Source organism: Apus apus, chromosome 1 (genome assembly GCF_020740795.1).
Source record: "Apus apus isolate bApuApu2 chromosome 1, bApuApu2.pri.cur, whole genome shotgun sequence".
NCBI lineage: Eukaryota > Metazoa > Chordata > Aves > Apodiformes > Apodidae > Apus > Apus apus.
Window position 1 is genome coordinate 202,001,016 of NC_067282.1, and position 25,610 is coordinate 202,026,625.

General features: G+C 47.2%; 1 protein-coding gene across 1 annotated transcript in view; it reads right to left on the minus strand.

The window, feature by feature from the left end:
• Positions 1–25,215, minus strand: part of LOC127393006 (store-operated calcium entry regulator STIMATE-like) — a 39,284-nt gene extending 14,069 nt beyond the window's left edge. The window contains exons 1-4 of the mRNA XM_051637601.1: positions 25,064–25,215; positions 9,370–9,418; positions 8,353–8,448; positions 6,364–6,485 (exon numbers count right to left, since the gene is read on the minus strand). Of these exons, the coding sequence (XP_051493561.1) occupies positions 6,364–6,485; positions 8,353–8,448; positions 9,370–9,418; positions 25,064–25,172 (376 nt within the window). The 5' untranslated portion in view covers positions 25,173–25,215. The remainder of the gene's footprint in view (positions 1–6,363; positions 6,486–8,352; positions 8,449–9,369; positions 9,419–25,063) is intronic.
• Between the last annotated feature and the right edge of the window lie 395 nt (positions 25,216–25,610).

A 25,610-nucleotide genomic window follows, 5' to 3' on the forward strand; every position in this document is an offset into this window, starting at 1 on the left:
AGACTACGGGATGAGATGTTTCCACACAGGAATCCAACCTGGAGCACAGAATTCGACAGCACTTACTCTCTTATTCTCCTCTGATGGAAATTGTCTCCATAGCTTTTGCTTCCTCTTGTTCTCCCAAGCACAGAAGGCTGCTCAGTACCCAAATATCTCAGGACAAAGATGAAAATAAAACAGCAGCACAGCCCACAGGGCTGCAAAGATGATTTCTGCTATAAATACAGGGGCTTCTCTTCTCTTCACCAAGGAGCTCAGCTGGCTGCTCTTTGGGACTTTGAGCAGCCTGATCTGGTGGGTGATGCTCCTGACCATTCAGAGATGGAACTAGATGATCTTTCAACCCAAACTGTTCTATGATTCCTTACCTCAGCAGGTTTAAAGTCACCCAAGGACCAATGACCTACCTCAGAGTGACCATCATCCAAGTCTAACTCATCACTAATTCATCTAACTCCAGCCAATGCCAGTAACATACAAGTCACCATCTATTAGCATCTCATAAGATAAGAGGGAACCTTTGGTGTGGTCCCTGGACAAGCCTGTAAGAGAAACTGGCCACATCACCTCCTCCTTCCACAGTTGGGAAGCAAGGCTGGAAAACCTGAGCTGATCCCAACTAACCCCACACCTCATTTAGGTGCTGGCTTCCTACAGCAAGATGGTCAGAGACATCCCTAGATGGAATTATGTCTTTAATGGATCAGGTGCTGTCCAGAGGTGCCCTGTCCATGGTTGGGAAGGAATTCTTCTTACATCAAGTGTCTCCATTACATAAATCTAGGTAAGTGCCTACCAGAGAATGGGTTTTGCTGGCTGGCAATGTACTCTCTGGAGGCTAAAAGCAAACAGATGTCCTCCTCATTGCTGTGTCCAAAGCTTCCCTTTCCTTGTAAAAGAGGGCAAACCACATCTGTTAGATGACAACATGTACCATGCTCCCTTTGAGCACTTCCAGCTTCTTGTCCCAGCACTAGTGGGAAGGTAACACAGGACATGCCAGGTCTCCTCCACCAACTTCTCCTTCTAGCTTAATGAACACTCTCTGCTCAAACCTTCTCATAGTTATTTCCCTCTCTGATAAAAATAACTAACCTCCTTCACCCTAAAAAAGATGCACACACTCCATTTAGACCCTTCTCTTCCAGCAGTACTGCTGGTGCTCCCCACCTCACCATCAGCAAAACTTCTCTGGTGCAGACCTGGGACCACTGGTGCCTGCAGCAACCTCACCCAAACACCCATCTCACATATTCCACTCTTGTGTGGGAGTCCAACTGCTTGCAGAGCAAAAGCAGCTCTGCTTGAGGTATTTCAGTTGTTACCACACAACAGGATTAGTTTTAATCCAGGCTGCCTAACGTACCAAGCTGTCAGCATAGCCCACATGTTACTGCCAAACAGCTTTATTTATGGTCTTCTGGGGACTGTGTGTGCACTGAGCAGGTAGGACACAAGCTTAAGCACAGCCAAAGCAGAGGGTTCAGGGTGCCTGAGGAAAATCAAATATTTGAAAGCACCAAAAGTTGCCCTGGGTGACAGCGGGGATAGAAAGTAAATTGAAAAAAACACCTCTTAAGAGATATTCAAAAGGTGCCTCCAAAACCAAGGGATCTCATCAGAAGTGCCAAGTGGAGAGGAGGGTAATAAATAGCAGTAAAGCATCCAACTTGCACAGAAGTGTGCACCTTGAGGGCAAGAACAGGATTTCAGAGACTGAGACCTAACTAGCAATTGCACCAGTCATGGGCAGGGCAAGCTGGCATCAGAGCATCTTCCAGCACCTGAAGGGGCTACAGGAAAGCTGGAGAGGGACTTTTTACAAAGGCAGAAAGAGATAGAACAAGGGGGAATGGTTTCAAACTGAAAGAGGGGAGATTTAGATTAGATCTTAAGAATAAATTTCATGTGAGGGTAGTGAGACACTAGAACAGGTTTCCCAGAGGAACTGTGGCTTCCACCTCCCTGGGAGTGTTCAAGGCCAGGCTGGATGGGGCTTGGAGCAACCTGTTCTAGCGGGAGATGTCCCTGCCCATGGCAGGGGGTTGGAACTAAATGATCTTCTAAGGTCCGTTTAACTCAAACCATTCTCTGATTCTATGAAGACATTCCAGACCCTCTCTGGCATGCTCTGCATCTAAACTACGAGTGTACAGCTGGAATCAGTCCCCAGTTTGCAGTGTCACATCACTGCTCTGGGCCTTTGCTCCCTGGAGGTGCTGCTGTTATAGTGGGGTAAACACTGCTGCTACCAACCAGATCCAGGAGGGTTCAAAGGCTCAGAACGAGGGGCCTGACCACACATTTCACCATTTGAGGATGATCCTCAGTCCTCTCCTTACTTTTCCCCCCTGGCCCTAGGGCTGGAAAAGCCAGGCCCCTCAGGTTAAAGCTATTTTTAGCAGTATTTCCTCAAGCATTAGCAGCCAGCTCCCTTGGCTGATTCAGGACATGGGAATATTTGTTATGGAAATTTTGTACAACACCACCACGGGGCCAAAAGCAGCCTACACAGGTCCTCAGTTAAACTCAGCAGCTGGCACACAGCATATTCTTCTATAACTAGATTTGACCAGCAGAGTTCAACAGGCCACTGAGCAGAGCTTAAAGGCCTCCAAGCAACATGCCTTTCCATTTCCAGACAGTGAATGAGCACAAAGCATCAAGCTTAGACTAGTCAGTGATGACAACCAGAGTCATACACAAGTCAGCATCCAGATGGGCATCCAGAGAGGCCTTTTCAAGCAAGAAAACCCTCTTTTTCTCCCCATTTCTTAATGCTCCTCTTCAGCATTTTACTTGCAGGTTGCAGAAACCATCTCTTACTGCAGATTCGTAGCATTTGTTTTCCTAAAAGAAATACTCCAGCATCTCTGAAGTAATATGTCAGAGTTATTAGACACCCCTACACTGCCAGCATGCTGCAGCCATCCAGAGGTTCCCTCTAGGGAGCTGCTCATTGTCATGGGAATGAGGGAGGGAAAAGAGGGCTGGAGCAGTTTGGAGGTAGAGCACAAAGCTGAACCAGGCTTCATCTGCATGCTCTGACTCCAGCCAGCATCTCCCCTGCTTAGTCTGTACAGACCCAGCAGCACCTCAAAGACCTTGGGCATCCACCTCCCAATCCCTTTGCAGCTTAAACTCTGCTTTGTTCTCCTTCCTGCAGAAGTCCCCTATAGGGAAAGCACCTATAGACCTGGCCTGCTGCTACCCTGTCAGAGCCATGGAGCACAGAGCATTCGTGGAGTTTGTCACCTTTGAGTATTTGTGAGGCAACCATCATTCTCCAAAGCCTATGTGAAAAAAAAAAACAAAAAGCCAACCATGTCCTGGGCTGCATCACAAGAAGCATGGCCAGCAGGTTGAAGGAGGGGATCCTCCCCTTCTACTCTGCTCAGGCTCCACCTGCAGTGCTGTGTCCAGTTCTAGAGGCCCCAGCACAAGGAGGACACGGAGCAAGTCTAGAGGAGGCCATGAAGATGATGAGAGCACTGGAGCAGCTCTGCTCTGGAGACAGGCTGAGAGAGTTAGGGTGTTTGGCCTGGAGAAGAGAAGGCTCCAGGGAGATCTTTTAGCATCTTCCAGTACCTGATGAGGCTCCAGGAAAGCTGGGAAGGAACTTTTTGCAAGGTGATAGTAAAAGAGCTGACAGTTTTATACTAGAAGAGGGTAGATTTAGGTCAGACATTAGGAAGAAATTATTTAGTGTGAGGGCGGTGAGACACTGGCACAGGTTGCCCAGAGAAGCTGTGGCTGCCCCATCCCTGGAAATATTCAAGGCCAAGTTGGATGGGGCTTGGAGCAGCCTGATCTAGTGGAAGGTGTCCCTGCCCATGGCAGGGGGGTTGGAACTAGAGGACATTAAAGGTCCCTTCCAACTCAAACCATTCTATGATTATGATTCTATCATCTTCAGAAGAGACAGCAGCCTTTTAAACTGCAGTTCCTTGTGCTTAGATACTGTCCAGAGAGTAATCCAGAGCAGCTGGGCAGAAATGGAAGAACATAAGCATACAGGAACCTCCACTCGCTCAAACCCAGGTACCTCCTGGCTGCAGCAGTCTCTGGCTAAGAGCTCAGGCACAAAAGAGGCTGATCTCAGAATGAGCATCTTCTGGTTTGTTTGTTTGGGTTTTTTAAAATACAAAAGTAACTGACTTTTCTAAACAGCTCTGGACAGCTGGATGCTTAAAATAGCCACAGAGATGGAGGTGTTTGCCCTTCCCTTTTCTTTGCTTCTCCATTACTGCACCTATTGCAATCGCACAGTGAGAACCACCCGAGGCTGTGGAGACAGGCAAACCAACAGCAGAGCAGAGGGCACTGCTGGAATCCAACACAGAGTGTAACTGCAACAGTTTCCATCAGACACAGGGATGCAACCAAGAGGAGGAGGCTCAGAAAGCAAGCAGCAGCAACACATTTCCAGCCCCTCCCCCAAGACCATGCAGGTAGATGGGTAGTGCCTATACTGGACAAAGACACATCTTTCTTTTCTGATGGTTGGAGCAGTAGCACTCACCACTGTCTGCAAAACAGATTTGGTGCTTCCCTGGTATCCTGCCCTTCCTCCTCGGCAGGACTGCAAGAGATGCTTTTGCTCCTCAGGAGAATTGAGGAAAGCAACAATGTCTGGTAGAGCAATTAGAGCAGAAAGTACATCACACTTCTGGAGCCTGTATCAAACTGTACAAAGTTTACTAGCATCTTCCAAACTGTTCTGGAAGCTAGTCAGCAACCAAGATGAGGACAGCAGTGTTTTGCTTCCCTAGCCCTCCAACAGGATTGCACTGGACATGCCACTTAACTCCTACCTGATTTTTCCATCATGGTCACTCCGGCCAGAGACGTGCACCGAGAGTGGTGCTCAAAGGATAAGATATTTAATCTCCTATTCAAGAGCTAAATTCAAGCCAGAGCAGAAACTTTTTGTTTATTTATTAAAGGAAGCAAGATTTCATCAGAGGAGTCAGCTGTTTCTGTAGTCTGAGCCAGCCATCGTGAGGGGGCAGCTACAGCTCAACAGAAGTTCATTACTGCTCTGCAAGGTCAAAGCAAGCTGTCAATACACTTTAATGTTTCCTTGCTTCTGCTCAACTGCAGACGTGGCACATGAAGCTGAAGCTGTGCCCTGGGATGGCTGCAGTCCTGCTTCAAATCCTCATTGCTCAAGAGGGAAAAAATGCCAGTCCCTGAACCAAGAATATCTGGATTCCTCTGCTGTCTCAACTGAATTACTTTAGCACTCCGTGCTTGGCTCCTCAGCAATTTGAGAAAGAGCCATTGGGGGAAAAATAACCCAAACAGGTAGTCCCCACCAAATCCATGCTGTCAGGGTGCTGAACTTGCTCTGGAGACCACTGCAACCTTTAAAGCCACTCTTAGGTGTGATGAGAGACAGCTCTTTATTTCAGCCTCTCTGTTGACATCTCATTCCCAGTCTGCAGCTGCTTCCACTGTCTCACAAACCCAACCATCTCCTTCACTCTGTGCCATGACCCATTTACACAGGCTGAAAGTCAGCCTGAGTAAGAGCTCACAAATCAGCTGGGTCTCCACACTCATCCTAGTTTGGCCCAAGTTTCAGCAGCTCATTTATCAGACCTGCTACAAAAGATACAAATGAACGAGATCACCTTCACGACATGAAGTTTCATGATTAAGGTGGCAATGTGATTGGCACGAATAGGATGTATTTTCTACAGTAAAAATGAATTAATATTTATATTAGTTATAACATAAAACAGGCAAAGGGTTAATACTTCCCTTCCCTGCAGCCACGGAGCAGCACTGGCCTCCTGGAAGGTGGCTCTGCTCTTTCTGAAGAGAAGTGCTACCCTCTAGTGGGGATGGCTCAGAAAGGCTTTTCTGCGACTTTCTCCTCAAGACAGGAAGGGAGGCAGAGAAAGGCCAGACTTGGGCACACGTACGTTTGTGTGATTTTATTTTTTTTAACATCAGCTTTCGAAAAAACCCAACCAACCGAACCCACAAGTCATTTGAGAACTCAGTTTTGGGGCCAGGCTGTGTCCTGATGGCGTCTGCTAAAGCTCAAGGCAAACACAACAACAACTCTGTGTTCTGAACTGAAAGGCTAGGAAAAACAAACCCTAAGAGAATCCCACAAAAGTCACCATCACCATACACAAACACCTTCATTTACCATATGTGTCCCACAGGGTATATTATCCACCCAAGGAAATGTCCCAGATCTTCAGTTGTGAGCTCCCTGGAGAAGGGATAACAGAAGCAACCTGCTCACATGTTTTATCCCCAAACTATAGCTTTTGCCATTTTTCATCTCCCCATGCATATCTGGGAGCAAACAAGCCACCTCTGTGCAGGGCAGCTGCCACTTACCATATTCTCCAAAGACCAGGTACGTGTACTTCTTATGCTGCACGATCCAGGAGGCAACTTTCACACCAAGCCAGATCAGCAGCATTCCCAGCGTGGCATCAAGGATGAAATTAATAAGGTAGCTATGAACACAGAGAATTCAGGTTTCAGTTGTGTTCTTCAGTCTTAGTCAAAAAAACCTCGTATTTCATTATGGAAATCCACAAAAAACACCAAGATTTAAAAAAACCAAATAAACCAACAAACCAGAACCCCATGTAATAGTCCAAGCTCACCTCTCTTCTCTTTTATTGGATTTTCCTATAGTCTTAACAGGAATTTCTTAGTTTAAAATCCTGTTCTGCAGAGAATGGAGCAGTCTCTACCAACACTCTGGCATTGCTCATATATTCATATAAAACTAAATATCCCCACGGCTAGACTTTCTTAAGTGTTACCCCCCAAAAAGGGAGGCTTTCCATTTGCAGTACCTTCTGTTCCTATTAGGATGGAACCTAACATTTCTGCAATTTCATCCAATAAAATGGAAGCTTCTTGGCCAGCACAGCTGCTCTGTGAACTGTGCAGCAGAAGAGACAAAAAGTCCATTTGACTGAGCAGCTGCAAAAGGCTCCTACGAGCAGAGACACAGACTGACAGGCAAAAGGTCTTAGAAGAGGTGAAGAGCCCTGGCTCAACAGAAGGCATCCTGGGGTCCCCCACTCCAGACCCAGGAGGTGAACCCATCCTACCAGGAGATTTGGGCTGGGCAGGGTTGCTCAGCAGCTTTGGATGTTTAAGCCTCACTGGACAGTGTGCCAGAGGCAGGAGACCTGCAGGGACCTTCTGAGGATTGCAGGGTCCAAGCTCTAATCCAGGGCTTGGTATTTTAATGAATTCCAGAGAAAAAAAAAAAAAAATAAAAATTCACTCAGACTAATGTTTTCTGGCCAGTTTTCCATTACTGGAATATTTTCTGACAAATCAGGCCAAATTTCTAGAGCATGAAGAGAATACCAAGCACACAGCTAGAGGAAGGAACATTTCCTTTTCCAGAACTTGATACTGCCTCTGAATAAATACATGGAAAATAACAATCTGCTTTTGATATCCACTTTGAAAACATGACATTAAGCTTTTCTGCATCCTAAGGCTCAGTCTAACTTACTACAGTTTCCAGCTGCTGAAATCAGAGTACTCTGATATGAATAAAAGTACTTGGTGGTTTATACTGGGCAGGACACATAGTATATGAGCCTCAGAGTCCAGGGACAGGGCTGGAAAGTTTTAAGCTGCCTGGTTCAGGATGACAAGTCAGGCAACACAAGGAAACATAAAACACACATTAAGGAAAAAACCTGAAAGGCACAGCATAAGCACAAAAGGGTTTATTCTACAACACTCTGTTTAAAAAAAAAACAACAGTGAATAATTTTAGAGGTTCTATTTAGCCCCAGCCAAACTTGTGGCTGTTTAAAGAAACAAATCAAGGTGCAGTGCTATAAAAAATAAAGAGGAGATGGGCCAGATGGTTTTAAGTAGCATTTTGAGGATAATGTTGAAACTAGTAGTTGTGAAGTGGCTGGTCTGAAGTTAAAGGGGTACTTCTATATTCTAGTCCAAAGTCCAGTTTAAAAAGATCCCTGAATGTATCTGGAAGGTTCAGCTGCAGTTCCAAAATAAGTCTTTACATTAGAGAAAGGCCTTTACCCACACAGTTAGTAAAGCATTCTCAATAATGCTCTGAGCTCAGCCAAAGTACAGTTTGTTGTGCAAACAGCAAGTTTAACAGCTGCAATTGCATAAGACACAGTATATTTCAAGGTGTTTTTATCATTGGAAAAGCAGGGTCACACTGCCTCATCTCCATCAGTCCAAGAGACAACCCAGACCCTGAAAATAAGCTTAGTATGGTTTATCCACACCTAGTTTCCACCATGTATCTACCAACAGTCTTGCTTCCTCCCTTTCCAAGTACTGGACATGAATACAAGTATCTCGTGTACTTACAGAGAGCAAGGGTCCTCTTCAGTGAGATCCGACAGAAAAACATTGGCAAAGTGGATGAAGAGGGCACCTATTGCTTGCTTGGAGGTATCATAAAACCTGAAGAGAAAAAAAGACAAAAAGATCCATGCCCTGGAGCACCAGCAGCAGAGCAGTCACCCAAGTGCAGGCCCTGCACGGATGTGCATTTGTCCAAGACAGAGAACACACTCAAGAATTGGTCCATGGTGAAAAGGGGCAGTTTGGCCAACTCTAAATACTTTAGAAAAAAGGACATTGCTTCATTATGCAGCTGGTCAGTCTTGCAGATTTGCTGCTGAGTTTTAGCCTGCAGCAAAGAGCAGTTCACCCTCCAGTGACCAGCCTCAGTCTCTCCAACCAGCAGTAGATGCAGGGAAGGTGTTCAGCTACTTAGAAGTTTCACAGCTATCTACAGGGAATTGGATTGAATTCTCAAAGAACTTCAGATGAAGAACCAAACTGAGAAGACTAACAGTCTTTTCATCACCAACATTGGCTGGTAGCTCCATGCTGCCAAGCCAGCCCAACCACAGGCTGAGCCACCCACACACTCACCTCCCAGCAGCCCATAAATCCTACAATACAGGAGATGTTTTGTAGAGATGTTCAAAGCTGACAGCAATACCCAGCTACCTCACATCAAGACACAGCCAATTATGTTGCCTGGTCTATGCCTGAGCTGGGTCAGGGGACACCAAAGGGATTAATTGAATTTAAAGACAAAATTTGACCCATGTATGCCAGCAGATTGGAGAGGACCACAACCCCTAAATTCAGTCACCTACAGTGAAAACAAGCTTCTTTGGAGGAGCTGGGCAGGAAATTTCACTTCTAGGGAGCACCAGCTACTTTATGGTGATTTCCCTGGGAAGCAACAGCAGAGCATTTAATTTAATGTCTAAATACCACATAGGGTGATATTCAGAGGGTCTAGATGATTGTTAGCATAAGAAAAATCACACTACATGGTCTTTTCAAGCTTCAAATTAAAAATCTCACCATATCCTCCAGGGACGTCTCTCTTCCTTTGGTTCCTTAAATCGTTTTACTGCAAAGAAAAGGAGGGAGGTTATGTCAAGCTGAACTTGTCTCCAGGCTGTGTTGATCTTCAAGGAAAAAGCAGACAAAAAAACCTGGAGGACCTCAGCATTTTGCAATCTAAGCCAGAGGCAACACACGCACTGATGGAAGGCTGAAGAGCAGAGGTGTTTGGGAGGTAGGTGGATGCTTCTGGAATCCTTCAGCAGCAGCATTTTCATGTGACCAAGGGAAACTGGGGAGGGTTCATCACTACCTACCAGCCCTAATAATTAGTGTAGGCAAACTGAAATTAGGGTAGTGACAGTGACATGACATGGCCCAAGAGTCTGTTAAGCTCTCAGCAGCACATTAAAGCCATCTCCTCCTGGAAGCCATCAGGACCAGAGAACCTCCGAGGACGTAAGACCTTGCACACATCTCCAGCATGAAGGTACCAGTGCCAACCCCAGAGCCCTATGAGCTGGCATGGCTCCAACTTGTGCCAAGTACTATGAAAACATTATTCCATGACACAAAATTTTGCATGCCCACTGGCTCCCCGAGCAGTGGTGAGACACATGGCTTCAGTCTCACCAACTATATGCCCTCAAAAAGGCAGCTGAAGCAACTTTCTGTTCTTGAAAACATTCAAGGTCAGGTTGGACAAGGCTCTGAGCAACCTGATCAAGTTGGAGATGTCACTGCTTGTTGAAAGAGGGCTGCATCAGATGACTTTTAAAGTCCCCTTCTAACCCAACCCCATTCTATGGCTCTTTAAATGAAGTCCCCTCTGGCCATAGAGGAGTTTGCTCCTTATAGCCCTTCACATCTGTCCTCCTCTGAGGACTCCTCTGGTGCTGTCTCTTGCAGGGGCTGTTCTAATCTTTCCCTGGTTACTACCTGGAGACAACAGCAAGTTCTGGATTTCTACCTGTCTTTGCTCAGAGTGTGGTCTGAGCATTGCAGAAGCATCTCACAGAGTCTCAGTTTTTTCCACACACTTTTGCTGCTCTCCTTGGGTCCAACCAGCTTTTACGTGCCCAAACAGGAGCTGCTCATGGAAAAGTACAAAGTACCACATCTCACAAAGAAATCATGAGTGACTACTTTGCTGCCCCTCCAGCCAAGAGCCCCTTTTAGAAAGCACCAGTTACCAGGCCAACTTTTCTCCCTTTAAACCCCCAAGTACCAATGCTCTGGAACAAGCAGATCCAGAAGAGGCTTTCTTACTACATTAGAATTATTAATTAGAAATAAAACCCCACTGGTCAGGTTGCTAACAGCTGCATCTAGAGACATCATCCTTCGAGCTGCTGCCCCAAGTGCGGTGCCTCCAAACCTCAGGCAGACACAGAGGGTTCCACAACCAGTTCCCAAACACACTGCCAGCTTGAACAGGCTTCAGAGTTAAAAAAATAATGAGCTGCGACTTTTTTTCTTTTTTTTAAGGGGAAATGGAAAAAAAAAAAATCCACCAATCATTCACTGTATCTCAAACTCCTGACAGTCCGGCCAGGGATGTGAGAGCAGCAGCTGCTTGGTGGTGCCATCTAGTGGAACATGGAGCCTGAAAGCAGCAGGACACGAGCATGAATTGATGCGCGGTATAAAACCCTGCCAGAGAAACGACCCCAAGAATACATATTGTGAGCATTAATCCCTGAATCCGTCTATACATCCCAGCTATCCCTGACCCTGGAGATCACTGCAGGGAGGACTGACAAGTACACAGACTGCAGAAGCCCAAACAGACCATCAGTTGATCATCAGTGAGACTTTTCCTCACTGTTGACAAAACACTTCCCAGGGCATCTTCGGGCTATGCAGAAAAAGATCCAGACTACCACAGATGACAGCAGGACCTCATGCTTCCAGCTGCTCTCTGGTGGGATAAGGAGGTGAACTTTTATAGATGTGAATTCCATAGAATCATAGAATGGTTTGGAAGGGACTTTAAAGATAATTTAGTTCCAAAAGTCTCCATGGGCAGAGACACCTTCCACTAGATCAGTTTGCTTCAAGCCCCATCTAACCTGGCCTTGAACACTTCCAGGGAGGAGGCTGGGAAGAAGCACCAAAACATTAGCTGGATACCTCTGATTTCCAAATAAAAGGCTCCTTGTTGTTCTGCATCTAGATGGTAATTAACTGATTTGTTGAGTCCAGCTGGAGCCCTACCATCTGCTCCATGGGACAGCCTGGGCTCACTCCCCTGGGAAATGCCTTCTTGGTCCAGCCCGGAATGATGCAGGAGCTTCCCTGTCAGGAGCCTCAACATTTCAAAAGTACAACTTTATACTTCTTTTACAGGCAAGGTGACAGGGTGGTACATGAACAGATGATCACCCTAAGCCCAAGGCTTTGGTCAGGCACATGCAGGGTTTTTGGTGCCACTTTCAAATCCACAGAAAACCAGCACTCCAGTCACCCAAACCACTGTCACCATTAACGAGCAACAAAGCAGCAGTGATGTCAAGTTACACCAGGCACTGCTGCAGCAGTTCGTGTCCTACCCCTGCCCAAAAAACCTGCCTGCTCTCCCTTATCCAGAGGAATCCCACCACAAGATATCCCTGCAGCAACAACTTCCATCAGCACAAACAAGGTCTATCATAACTGATGCCCTTTAAAGCCCTTTTGCATTTCCTTCCCCCCCCTCAAGCAAGGAGCCATGGACCAACTACAACATTTGGCTGGCCAGAAGTATTTAAACCAAACCCAGTAAGCTTGCTCAGCTCATGAGGCAAAGAGCATGATGCTTCAAAGAAGCTGTTGGAGGAGGTCTGTAGGCCACCAGGCCAGCCAGCTGACCACTGGCCTGACCATGAGGGCACCAGGGATGATTTTCATCACTGTCTTAATGAGGAGTGACATGTTATGTATCCACAGCCACTCAGGCTGGAAATACAGTAATTCAGTGTGATAAGATAAGAGGTAAGAAGTTAATGGTGTGGTGCCTTGTTGAACACAGCTTGTCATGCCTCATTAGATTTAAGAGAGTTATCCGAGACTGTGTAATTATCAGAGACAGTAAAACTGTTGTATTAAAGATAAAAGCAAGTATTATAGAGAAATAATTAACTGCTTAATTGGGCATTTACTGTGCAGAGCTGCAGCAGGCAGTCTCCAAATTAAATCAGAAATCCAGACAAGATTACCAGAGCTTAAACAGGCAGCAGAGTTGTTTGGTTGCTGTGACCCAGAGGTTAGGGGTGATGCTAATTCCACATAAAATTGTAGCACCAGGTCTTTGAAAGCTCAAGGGTCTGATGGAAGTCCTTTTTGCACTGCTTCATTTGTGTTTTGGGAACACAGTTGGGCTCTGGAGCAACAGGCTGAGCAGCAACTGCAACGTGTCCCTCTCCTTTTCCAAGCCATGGTGTGCACAGCCACAGGCTCAGCTGGCTGGGGTTGGAGAAAGGCTGAAGTCTGCTTTGCTCTTCTCAGAATGTGTCTCCACTCACTGAAGTTTTCTACCAGCTACAGGTATGGGTTTGCTCCCATGGCTCAGACAGATCAGTCCCCCCTGAAGATTTATTTTCAGAAAAGTTACACAAGCAAGGAATACATGACATTGAAATTCTAGCACCAATTCAAGTTTAGTTTATGTGCACACAGAGCTGCACAAGATGGGAAAGAACCTCCATCCAAGCAGATTCAAAATAAGACTAGCATGGACTGGGACTGGACCAGAAGACAACAGGATTTTGTCTTCTCAGCAGTGCTGCCAGCCACAGCATGCGTTGTTTTAATTCTGCTTCCCTTCTCAGCTTTGTCCTTCTGCAAAGCAAGTTGACTCCTGCAATGAAGCAGGGTTACTGCACATCTCTATAGCTAAGTGATCTTCCCAAACTGCCAGATACCTGCAAGCCTAGGTAGGGCAGCAGTCCGGACCACACCACAGGCCAGGAATGCACAGGCCCCCCAGCTTTCTGGTGTGCATTGTCTCCTCATGGACCCACACACTAGTCACTGCTTGTCAAGTCCCTTTAAGTGTGCTACACACACAGCAAGGACTCCTGATCTCACTGTGTGCCTCCTCACATCACAACACAGGGAACCAGTCCTATTAACATATGAAGCAAGTAAAATTCCCAGGAACCTTTACATTCTCTCCCTGACAAATCTGCCCAAGGGGAAGAAAACAAGTGGAATACAGGCAACCTTTCAGGCAAATTTTAGAATCACAGAATTTTTCTGGTTGGAAAAGACCTTTAACATCATCAAACCCAACTATTAACCCAGCACTGCCAAGCCCACCATTAAACCATGTCCCTCTGCACCACATGTACACAGCTTTTAAATACCTCCAGGGATGGTGACTCTACCACTTCCCTGAGCAACCTGGGCCAGGGCCTGACAACCTTCTCAGTGGAGAAATGGTTCCTATACCAAATCTAAACCTCCCCTAGCACAACTTCAGGTAATTTCAATTGTAACCCAGGAGAAGAGTTCCAACCTCCTTTCAGGTAGTTGTAGAGTGCAAGGAGGTCTCCCCTCAACCTCCTTTTCTCCAGGCTTTATCAAAATCTTTAAAGTGTAAAAGCAGCAATAAACTTCAAAGTTGAATGCAATTTGGGAACAATTGCTCCATGGCTAACTTCAAGCAGAGAAGCTTGAGAACTCAGTCTCAACTCACATTTCCACTGGTGGTGTGAAGTCTGGAGGTTTAAAGCACATTCAAGGTGAGTCCTAGCTAGTGTTGATAGCCTACTGAGCTGCCTCTTTCATCACAGAGCACAGCTATTTGTGTCTTGAAGAGTAGCAAATTTCCCCCACCAAACTGAGTGGGGAAGTAGACACTTCAGAAGGGAGAGCCACCTTGCAGGAAGACCTAGACTGGCTGGAAGAGTTTGCCAACAAGAACCTTATGAAGTTCAACAAAGACAAATGTCATGTCTTGCACCTGGGAAAACACAATCCAAGAGTGTAGCACAAGCTGGGATCCACCTGGATGGAGAGCAGCTCTGTGGAAAGGAATCTGAGTGTCCTGGTGGACAAGCAGCTCAGTATGAGTGTGCTACAGCAGCAAAGAAAGCCAACAGGATGCTGGGTTGCATCAACAAGGGCATCACCAGCAGAAATAAAGCCATCATTATCCCACCCTGCTGACCACTAGTCGGGCCTGGAGTACTGTGTTCAGTTTTGGACCCTACTATACAAAATAAAATGTGGACAGGCTGAAGAGTGTGCAGAAAAGAGCCACAAAGATGAAGAAAGGACTGGGCAGTCTGCTGTATGAAGAAAAGCTGAGAGAACTGGGTTTGCTCAGCCTGGAGAAAAGGTTTAGGGGAGACCTTAATGTTCCAGTACTTGAAGGGTGGCTACAAAGAAGATAGAGATGCCCTTTTTACAAGGAGTCACATGGAAAAGACAAGGGGTAAATGGTGTAAGTTACTCCTGGGGAGATTCTGACTTGTGGAGAGTCCAAAACCAGAACAGAGGTCTGTGCCTAACTTGCTACACTGACTGGACACAAGATTTTTCACAATGAGAAGAATCAGCCATTGGAATAATCTCCCCAGGGAAGCAGTGGATTCCCCAGCTTTGGACACTTTAAGATGGACAGGGAGCTGGGTCACCTTGCCTAGATTGTGCTTTTGCCAAGACAGGTTGGAAGAGATGATCCTTGAAGTCCCTTCCAGCCTGGTATTCTATGACTCTATGAAACTTGGAGGTTGTGTCAAGTCAGCTACCTCTCTGACAGCACAAGACCACCCAGCAGTGTGCACTGCTGCTGCAGAGACCCCACAGGTTGATAGGAGATGGTGAGTAAAATAAAGCTGATCATAAAATAGGATGTTACAGCAAGCACCATGAAAAAACAAGCTGCTAAACACAGGAAGCTGGAGACTGCTTGTTCAGATTCTCCCTGCAGGATCCAACCCTGCACTAAAACTACTGCAATTCCATCCTGAATTGTTCCATTTAAGTATCAATCAGCTGCAAAGTGGGTGGATGTCAACAGTAAAACAGTTCACACTATAGAAATGAAGCCTTTCTGGAGGAAAGGCAGACAGTCATCAAGAATAACAAAAGGGAGCATCATGAGGCCCTAACCTCAAGCATACAGGCCACTCCAAGGCACACAGCCCTGCTGCAGCAGGGAGGTGACCATTTAGACTTGTCTTGTGGTCCAAAGCATCTCAGGAAAAGACTGGGCAGATGGTAAGATGCTCCTAGAAAAGCGAGGAGAAGGGGACCCAGGTCTATCCCATTAAAGAGGAGCAAAGCACCACTGAGATGACAGCCTGTCTTCTTGAGCTGGTGCCATCATAAGTTACCACTCTTCCCCTACTTGGCTCCAGTTACCACAGACAAAAAGCCATGAAGTTAAACAAAAGGGAAGGAAGATGAGTGACAATTTGAGAGACATGTCCTGCCCATGGCTGAGAAAGGGCAGGAAATAAAACACTCCCAGGCCTTTCCTCTTCAGTCAAGGACAAAGATTATACACACATGAAACTTGCTGAGGGCCACCACGCTGGGTGGAAGTTGCACATCTGAGTAAGAACCTGCAAAATGTAAAAAAAAAACCAAAAGAAAAGAGAAAAGAAAAGAGAACAAATGGTTTTGAGGAGTCTTTCATTATAGATCTGTAAATAAAAAACCTAGACAATAAAAGCTCAATAGCAGCTCTGCTCACTTGTTTGGTTTTTTTTGTCAGAGTAGAACAGGCAGACATACCTTATGGTGTTTTCCTGATGCAGCAGAAAGGGGACAGCTCTGCCTGCCCTACCAGATACATGTAGTTCCCTGAAGTTACCCAAGTCTGCAGCTCTGCTGTCCTAGAGTCTGCTTTTGGTTGTAAACAAATCCTCTGATTATTATAATCAACTAAGACAAGGACAGCAGAAACTCCCCAGTTCCCTCATGCTGCTCCCCTCTCCCCTTGTGGCAGAACCCTCCTGTGTGTCATGCTCTCCCTGCATCCCCATTGACCCCACGCTGCACTCAGACAGCTCTGCTGCAGATGTGTGCATCAGCACAGGGGTCTTTAACCCTCTTGGAAATAAAAAGTTTAACTTAGGCAGAAATAACTGCAGTAGCAACTAGTTGCTGGTTAGCCAACTAGACTACAAAATAAGGTTTCTACAAAGTTCAAGGGGGAGACTTATTTCCCTAGGAGAATCATAGAATGGTTTAGGTTGGAAGGACCTTAAAGATCATTTAGACATGGACAGGGACACCTCCCACTAGATTAGGTTGCTCCAGGCCCCATGCAACCTGGCCTTGAACACTTCCAGGGATGGGGCAGCCACAGCTTCTCTGGGCAGCCTGTGCCAGTGTCTCACCACCCTCGTAGTGAAGAATTTCCTCCTAATGTCTAACCTAAATCTCCCTTCTTCCAGTTTTGATCCATTATCTCTTGTCCTCTCACTACAAGTCCTTCAATAAAGTCCTTCCCCATCATTCCTGTGAGCCCCCTTCAGGCATTGCAAGGTCGCTATAAGGTCCCTTCAGAGACTTCTCCAGGCTGAACAGCCCCAACTCTCTCAGCCTGTCTTCATAGGAGAGCTGCTCCAGCCCTCAGATCATCTTCATGGTCCTCCTCTGGACTTTCTCCAGGAGCTCCATGTTCTTCATATATTGGGGGCTCAAGAACTTGACACTATACTCCATGTGGGGTCTCACGAGAGCCAAGTAAAGGGGAAGAATCACCTCCTTTGACCTACAAGCTTAGGTACACTTGGCTGAGTCAGACCATCTCCTTGATAATCTTACTGCCATCAAAAGAAAGGATACAAAAGGTGAGATTTGGAAGGGAGGTGTTGACTCATCAGACAAAGCTTTTAGAACCTGATTTACTGGAGACACAAGCTTGATCCCACTGACCTCAGCAACAGGCCCCGGAGGATGAATACTGAAAGCAAACCTGAAGGACTCAGAGAAAGCACTGAAGTGTTGACACACTGGAATTGGGAATGGTCCACCAAAAATAAAGGTTGCAATGCCCAGAACTCATTATGCTGTCACCTGCTTTCAAGAGAAGGGCTAGTTAGATCATCTATTGCAAAGCCCACCTCTGGGGCAACATCACTGCACTGAGAGGGTCAGAACTGTGTTTCTGGCCTTGGCAGAAGACTCAGAGCTACTGTACCAGGGAGGAAACAGAAGCTCTACCCTTTCCCAACCTCAATTTAATTTATAGGCCATATAGTCTCTAACAGCACATTTCAACCTATTTCGAAGGACACACCCTTTCCCAGGCTTTTTCCAAGCCCCAGGCAGGAAAGAAGCCAAAACACAGGATACAGAGGCCAAAACCCTGGGGTCTGCACTATTCTTAGCCTGAGTCTGCAGCTACTCAAACACAGTTACCTGAGACACAATGGGAGGAAGCAGCAGCATCTGCTGCTTGAGGAGTGCAGCTCACACACTGCTTGCAAGATAAGTGGAAAGGCTCAAAAAAAAATATATAAAAAAAATACCCTCCATCAGGTCAGGGGGCAGCCAAAGCCCTGCAAGTGGTTTAAGGAGACAGATTGCCACCAACTTACATCCTCTAGTTTCCACTAGACCAAACACCCTCCCACCAATGCTGCAAGAATGTAAGGACCCACAGGAAAACTGGCAGAGGGGATACTTGAAGGAGGGAATGGGAATGGAGAGGATGTTCTAGCTTATCTCTGGGTCTGCAAGATGTGAGACAGCAGGGAAGTATCTAGATTGAACTAGGTCCTACTGGAGATACCCAGGTATTGCCAGGCTACCCTACAGCATCTGTCAGGTAAGAAAAGTTACTCTGGGTTAGAGTGCTCCAATTTCTGGCCTCCCAGTACTTACAAGGCACCTGTAAGAAAAATGGGGACAAACTTTATAGGAGGGCGGGCCTGTTGTGATAGGCCAAGGGGTGATGTTTTAAACTCAAAGAGGTTAAATTTAAACTAGACATAAGGAAGAAAGTTTTTACAATGAGGGTGGTTTGACACAGGCACAGGTTGCCCAGAGAGGTGGTAGAAGCCCCATCCCTGGAAATATTCAGTGTTGGACTGGAGAGGGTTCTGAGCAACCTGACTGAGTTAAAGGCACCCCCACTCACTGCAGAAAGGTTGGACTAAAATGACCTTTAAAAGGTCCCTTCCAGCTTAAACTATTCTACGATCCCGTGACTTGCAGGAGGAGTAGGCATGTGCAGCAGGCACTCAGGAAGCTGCTGCTGGAGCAATGGTTCTATGCCAAGTCCTGCCTAGTGGTACATACTGGAGCTCCCAGGCTGATGCAGGTGGATCACAATAAAAAGAAATAGTTCTGCTTTCTCCTACTGAAGAAAAAAAAAAAAAAAGGCTTGGACATCTTTCCTCCACCAGCTCTCACTTAACAGCTGTTCCTCTTCCCTTTCTTGTGTAGTTCCTGATGTTCAGCCCATCTATTCCTACTCCCCATATGTTGTCTGCAGGACCAGTGCAGGTGAAGCTCTGGAACCCACACAGCAGCACCAGCTTCCCCTCACCCATCCTGCAGACACAGGCCAAGAGCCTCAGCTGGAGCATTCATCCATCTGGGGATCCTAACTACCCAAATGAAGGCCTTTAGAGATCATCTGTGGTTCTCAGTTTTAAGCTGTCCCCTGCATGTCTTGTTTCTATGTGGATTTTACAGCTGTCATTGTGGCTAAGTGGTCAGAAACTATAGCTTTAAGGTAACAAGCTTAGCATGCAAAGCACGACCTAATGAACAGGGCACATGGTTTGATGACACTGTAGAACTTGTAGGGGACCTGAATTGGGCTCTACTTCAAACACTGTGTTATTTAGCTCTGTCCTGGGGGAGGCACTAGTGAACCCCTCCCCACCAAGCATCACTACATTTCTAGTCAGTCCCTTGAAAAACAGATTTTAAACAGGGAATGCTGTATCTTAAAAAATTAATATTTGAGCTCATCAAGAGACCAAGAGTGAAGTGATGCCACTGGGCTGGTAGTTACCTTTCAAGTTTGTCTGCCACATGGTTTTCTCACAAATACCAGTAAAAGCAAAACCCCAAAACAGAACAGATGGAAGTTTAACAGACTCCTCCCAAAAACTTTACTTGCTCTATCTCTTAATTACAGAAGACTAGTGTCTTGTAAAGTTTCTTGTACAGAGTTAAGTCAGCTGCTCACCATCTATTGCAGAACCAATTCAGCAAGATGTTAAGGTAGACACCACCCTTGGGTTACAAGCTTCTCAGGCAGTTCTGGTTTGCCAGCTCATTTCTCAGCTCACCCAACCCAACCTCTCCTTCCAAACCCAGGAACTTCAAAACCTCCACTTGGCAGGCAGCTGTCACTGCATGGTTTAGCTGTTCAATAGGTGACTTCCAAGAGGAGGTCAACGTAATCAACGGTTGAAATTCAAAAGCTTTGTTGAAAGCTGCATTCAGCTTAAAGAAGCACATCAAGTGCTGCACAGACCTTCCAGCTTACAAAGCACAACGTATGTTTTCAAGCTCAGCCAGTTTTCAGCTGTACTGAAGCAGAAGAAAAGCATCTTGAGAGTCCTGCCATATGTAGCTTTTCGCTTAACCCACAAACCTGCATGTAAATTGCTGCCACAGGCTGCAGAACCCTGTGTTTCCCACCTCCAGGGACACAGTCAACCTTTGTGGGTTTGTTTTTCCCTAGAGGGAAAAGCATCTGCAGTGGGGAAGTTCCCATTTAAATATACATGTGGGTGAACAATCTAAATCAAAACACAGTTACACATTTGTGTTAGAGGAAGAAAAGTCAGCAGAGCCTGTCATGGGAAGCCTGTAGTGCTCTCATGTCCTGGGCAAAGTTTATTTCAAAACCAAATGGAAGTCTGGACAGATCAAGTGCTCCACCATTTATTTCTTCTCTTTCCTGACATGGACTCACACTTCTAGCCACCTTTATGAGAGATTTTCAGTGTAAACATCAAAACACAACACAGAAAGCACTCAGGATAATTCTGAAGCACAAAAACAGTGCAGCAACAAACTACGTAAAGCAAAAAGCCTGAACTTAGCACTGGGGCAGGATGGTTTGGGCTGGAAGGGACTGTAATGATCATCTAGTCCCACCTCCTGCAGTGAGCAGAAACAACTTCAACTACATCAGGTTGCTCAGAGTTCCATCCAACCTGATCATGAATGTGTCCAGGGATGGTGCATCTACCACCTCTCTGGGCATCTTGTGCCAGTGTTTCACCACCCTCATTGTAAAAACTCTCTTCCTTATATCTAGTCTGAACCTACCATCCTTTAGTTCAAAGCCTTTACTCCTTGTACCATCACTACAGGTCCTACTCAAAAGCCACAAAAGGTTAAGTTTGATTTACCCGCTGGAGATGAATACCACAGCTTCCACCAACCCCTCTCAAAGTTTAGACACTTCCATACAGCAGACACTTTCATTTCCCATTTTCACTAACCAATTGCCCACCATCCTAGAGAAAAAAAGCACTGGAAGATCAGCTGGCAAATCCACAGGGACCAGGAAAACACCAAGAATGGGGTGATACTTCTACGTTTCATCAGGGTTTTTTCACCACAGTCAAGAGCCACCACTTCTACAGTCAGTCTGGCAAACTCCTGGTCTGCAATCCTGCCTCAGGACAAGCTACTTGGACCAGAGGATAAAACATCACCCTGCTCCACTTAACAGCATCACCGAGCCCTGCCTGGGGGCTCAGCACCAGGGCCCCTACCACAAGCAGCTCTGCCTTCTTAGGCTAAATTCCAGGCCAGATGTGCTGCAGGAATGTATCCAGCAGTGTTGTGCAAGAGGAGATAAAGGGACATCACTGTCACAGGATCAAGACACAGAATTCAAGCTGAAAACTAGGTTTCACTGAGGGAAGAGGGCTATGGAGTTCAGTCCAGTCCAGCTCTACCTGCCTGACAATATGAACTGTCTCCAAGAGCCAAGACTATTTTGACACCTGCAGCACAAGTGGTACTAAACCTCATGCAGGAGCCCAGAGGAATGCCCAAATAGCTTCAGGAAGAGAGGAAGTTGGAAGTGAAATACATGTTCTTAGCTGTCCTCTGCATTGTTTGTGGTGGGATAGAAAACAAATATACCAGATCCAAGGAAAGCTTGGAGAAAAATACCCTTTTTTCCATTCACAGTGGAGGAAAAAAAAATCCTTTTAACCCCCAAAATCTGTTTCCCTTGCACTCCAGTTAGTCCATAAAGAAGGCTATGGCTAAAATTTCTGCACATGATCTCCCCCTATTTCAAAGGGGTTTGCTGTCCTGGGTGCAAATCTGTACAAGTGTTGCAAGTCCTCAGTTGCTTCCTCAAAAATAAAAAGGTTTAAACAAACAGCAGCAACTGCAGGGACTCAAGCCCCAAGTCACACCCAGCATCTGCAGCTCACTGCAACATGCTTTCTCCACTCAGCTGAGTGACAATCAAGGCAGAGCATTAAAAGTTACTTCAGATGGGATTGCACAATTATCCACGTTCCTCCGTGTCGTGACCTCCCTGAGGGGATGTTCTTGCAAAGCAAACTGGATTGCCACACACAAGCAGCTGCTTTGCTGCCTCTTCAAGTCTATCTCATTTCTTGCAGCAAGTGTCCTTACAACCAAAGTGCCTCCCAAAGCCCACACAGGCAGGTGGGAAGGATAATGAACCGTTTTCATTTGATTACCAAATGGAGTAGAGCTGCACCCAGAGCAAGCCCTGGACCACATTGGAATTAGATTTGACAACAATCTTCAAGACCTCCTTGCTGGAAAAGCAAGAGAGAATTTGTAGGCTCAAAGGAACTCTGTCATCACTATTGCTCATGGTACTTGGCCAGATTAACATAACTGTACTGAACAGGTTTCTGATTCCCTACCAAGGTTGGGCATCATTTACTTCTGGGTCCTGTTTTCACCACATGAAGGACCCATTTCACATACCCCACAGCAACAGGGAGCAACCACCCCACTCATCCCATTACAAGGAAACAAGCATTCCTGTTGCTGTCCAAGAACTTCTGCTCTAATTTGACCTTTTTTGTCGCTTTTGCAGCAGGTTAAACTGGCCTCAAGAAGCCTAGGGGGCTGTTGTAAGAAGAATTGAAGCCATAGGTGACAAGTCCTTTTTGCCATTATATTTTCTTCCAGGATTGTATGTGAGCTGTACTTCTTACAACCCAGAATCACACTGGACACAGAGCATCCATTCAGACAACCATGCAAGACTGACTTCCACCTCCATTGGGTTGTCCCACCAGGTTAGCAGAAGACAATCTTCCCACAGCCCCAAGAGACAGAAATCAGAGCACACAAATTCTTGAGATAACACATACATTTATCCTTCCAGCAATGGGCCATACTTGGGATCCCTATTGTGGATGTTCACACTCTGTGAGCACATCCCATGCACACACACCTAGGAAACTTTGCAGAACACCATGTTACTAGATGTCTCCTAGGACCTTCACAATTTGGAAACCTTATCCATCAAATTCAGATTTTCCTATAGCTAAGCTAAACTGGTACTTTAAAGCAGAAGAAATGCAAAAGGCATTTGCCTGGGTTCACTCACTGACCTGTTGCTGATGTTGCTGATCTGCAACATCCCATTAAAGCAGAAATCACAGGCACAGCAACACAAGCTCACTCAGGGGTGTCACAGTACTGAAGTATCAAAGAAGGGCTTACACTGACTTCAGTGACAGGACTCTCTCAAGATCTAGATGAGGTAGTCATGGAACAGTTTGGGTTGGAAGAGACCTTTAAAGGGCACCTAGATCAACCCCTTCTGCAATAAGCAGGGACACCTTCATTTTGCTCAGAGCCCTGTCCAACCTGACCTTCAATGTTTCCAGGGATGGGAGCACTGACTGCTTCTTTGGGCAACCTGTGCCAGTGTTTTGCCACCCTCATTATAAAACATTTCTGCCTTTTATCTAGTCTAAATCTACCCTCTTTCAGTTTAAAACCCTGCTGGGATGGTGGGCTGGGTGAAGTGAAGATGCAATCAAAGTTCTCAGAAACCTTTTTCACTCTGGAGACACATCACCACCAGCTCAAGGAGCTCGTATACCTCCCAGCTGCTGGAGCCTTCTCCTCCCCAGGAGTCTGCCAACTGAACAGGCCACATGAAGAGCCCAAAAGCTGCTTCAAACTACTGCTCAACATAAAGCTGTTGGTAAGCCCACTACAACCTTAGTGGGTTAGGAGTCCACATCCCCCCAGCCCCAAAAGCCGATCTCAGAAAACCTCCAGCTGGGAGTGTGTGAATAGGGAGGAGCTAAGGAAGAGCTGGGGTGAATTTGGGAACACCAGCCCAGCTGCAGCAGGAGGAGGTGCTGCGGTGGAGATCCCAGGGCTGTAAACACATCTGCTTTTGGGGTCCCAGCCAGCACTTCCCTCCCCTGCTTCAGTCACTGAGCGGATTCACAACAAACCGCACAGGATCAGCTTTCGGTTTCTCCTCGTTAACCAAGAGTTTGTTAATGTGCAAGGAAACACTAGCCCTTGCACCAGGGGAGGGGGGGGGGGGGGCAACAGCCCAGGGCTGATGATTTGCTAGCAGGGGTTATGCAGCCTCCACCCACAGGAGTATTTTGATAGGATTAACTCACGCCCTTGATTTTACGGGACACCCCATGGAGTTTACGGGACAATCAACCCCTATGCACACATCACTCCGGGTAACAGAGACACATGAAACCTATTCTCACTGTCAGGATTTGGTGATACAAGCAGTGAAGTGTTGCAACCGGGCTCCTGCAGCTGGATAACAGCTATCAGTTATGGCAGGAAGAACTTGTTGCAGTTTTCCCTGGCAGCCTGGAGCGAACCACAGCGCTTGGAGCCTTTGAAAGTGGTTTCCAGAAGGCAGAGAGGGGCAAGCGAGCCTCAAAACCTGCAGCTACTTAGGCAGAAAACTTGGAAGTCTTAGTTCACCGTCACCGCAGGCTCTCGAAAGAGGAAAACACATCGAGCTCTGGCACGTTGTTCAACTTGTGTTAAACCGCTTAACCCTACCGAGAAGCGGCGCGCACGCTGCTCCGAGGAACACGCAGCTGCAGCACGAAACAACAGGGCTCTTCCTCTAGCCCCTCAGTACTCGGTGTTTCCCACCTTCTGACACCCCCCCAGCTGCCTCCCCTCCCTGCCACCCCTCCGCAGCGACCCGCGACACCCCTGCCCTCTGCAACCTCCTCTCCCCGGCCTCTCCAAGCCCTGAAAACTTCACAGCTGAGGCGAAGCGAAAACCAACACCGCATCACGAGGCGCTTCCCCGGGCTCCCTCACCCCGCCCGAGCGAGCCCCGTGTCCGGCACCCGCCTTGTTTCTGTCAGCGGCTTCTCCCCTCGCAAACCCCCCGCCCCGCACCACCAAGTCTTCACCCTTCATTCCCGTTTTCTAAGCGACTGACTCATCTCTCCCTGCAAGCGGAGCCAAGCGTTACAGATTATAGCTGCTTCGTTACCGGCTGATGAGGGTTTGAAAGCAGAGGGGGTGTTTTGTTGCCGTTGGGTTTGGTTTTATTTTCAGAACAAGCGTCGGGTGCTTGAACTCCCGGCGCCGCAGCCACGAACCCTCCGCCCCCCCCCCCATCCTACAGGTGGGTAACGCCACAACTCGGGGTTCCCCGATAAATAACCCTGCAAATCAATACCGAGCGCTGCCCAGAGTCCAGGGCAGGTAAAGCCGGTCCCAAAGGGCCACCCCCCCACACACAACTCCGTGGGTCAGGGGGTGCCCCCCCGGTACTCACGCATGAGGGTGCTGAAGGCGCAGAGAGCCAGCAGCGCCTGCAGCAGGACGCCGAAGCGACCCAGCAACGCGCCGCTCCCGCAGCCGTGCGCGGAGCGGGGCGCGGCCATGGGGCGCGGAGAGGTGCGGAACGGGGCGGAGGAGAACGGCAGCTCCGCGCACAAAAGCCGCCCCGCGTCGTCCCCCCCCCCCGCCCCTACCCAGGCACAGGCCACACCCGGGGGCGGGGGAGGGGGCGGGATGGGGTGGGGAGGGAAGTGGGGATGGGGTTGGGAATGGGGATGGAGAAGGGGTTGGGGATGGGGATAGAAAGGGATGGAAATAGAGATAGGGATGGGGTTGGGAGTAGGGATGGGGATGGGGATGGGAATAGAGATAGAGAAGGGGTTGGGGATGGGGATAGAAGGGGATGGAGACAGGGATGGAGATAGGGATGGGGTTGGGAGTAGGGATAGAGAAGGAGTTGGGGATGGGGATAGAAGGGGATGGAGATAGGATAGAGATAGGGATGGGGTTGGGAATAGGGATGGAGAAGGGGTTGGGGATGG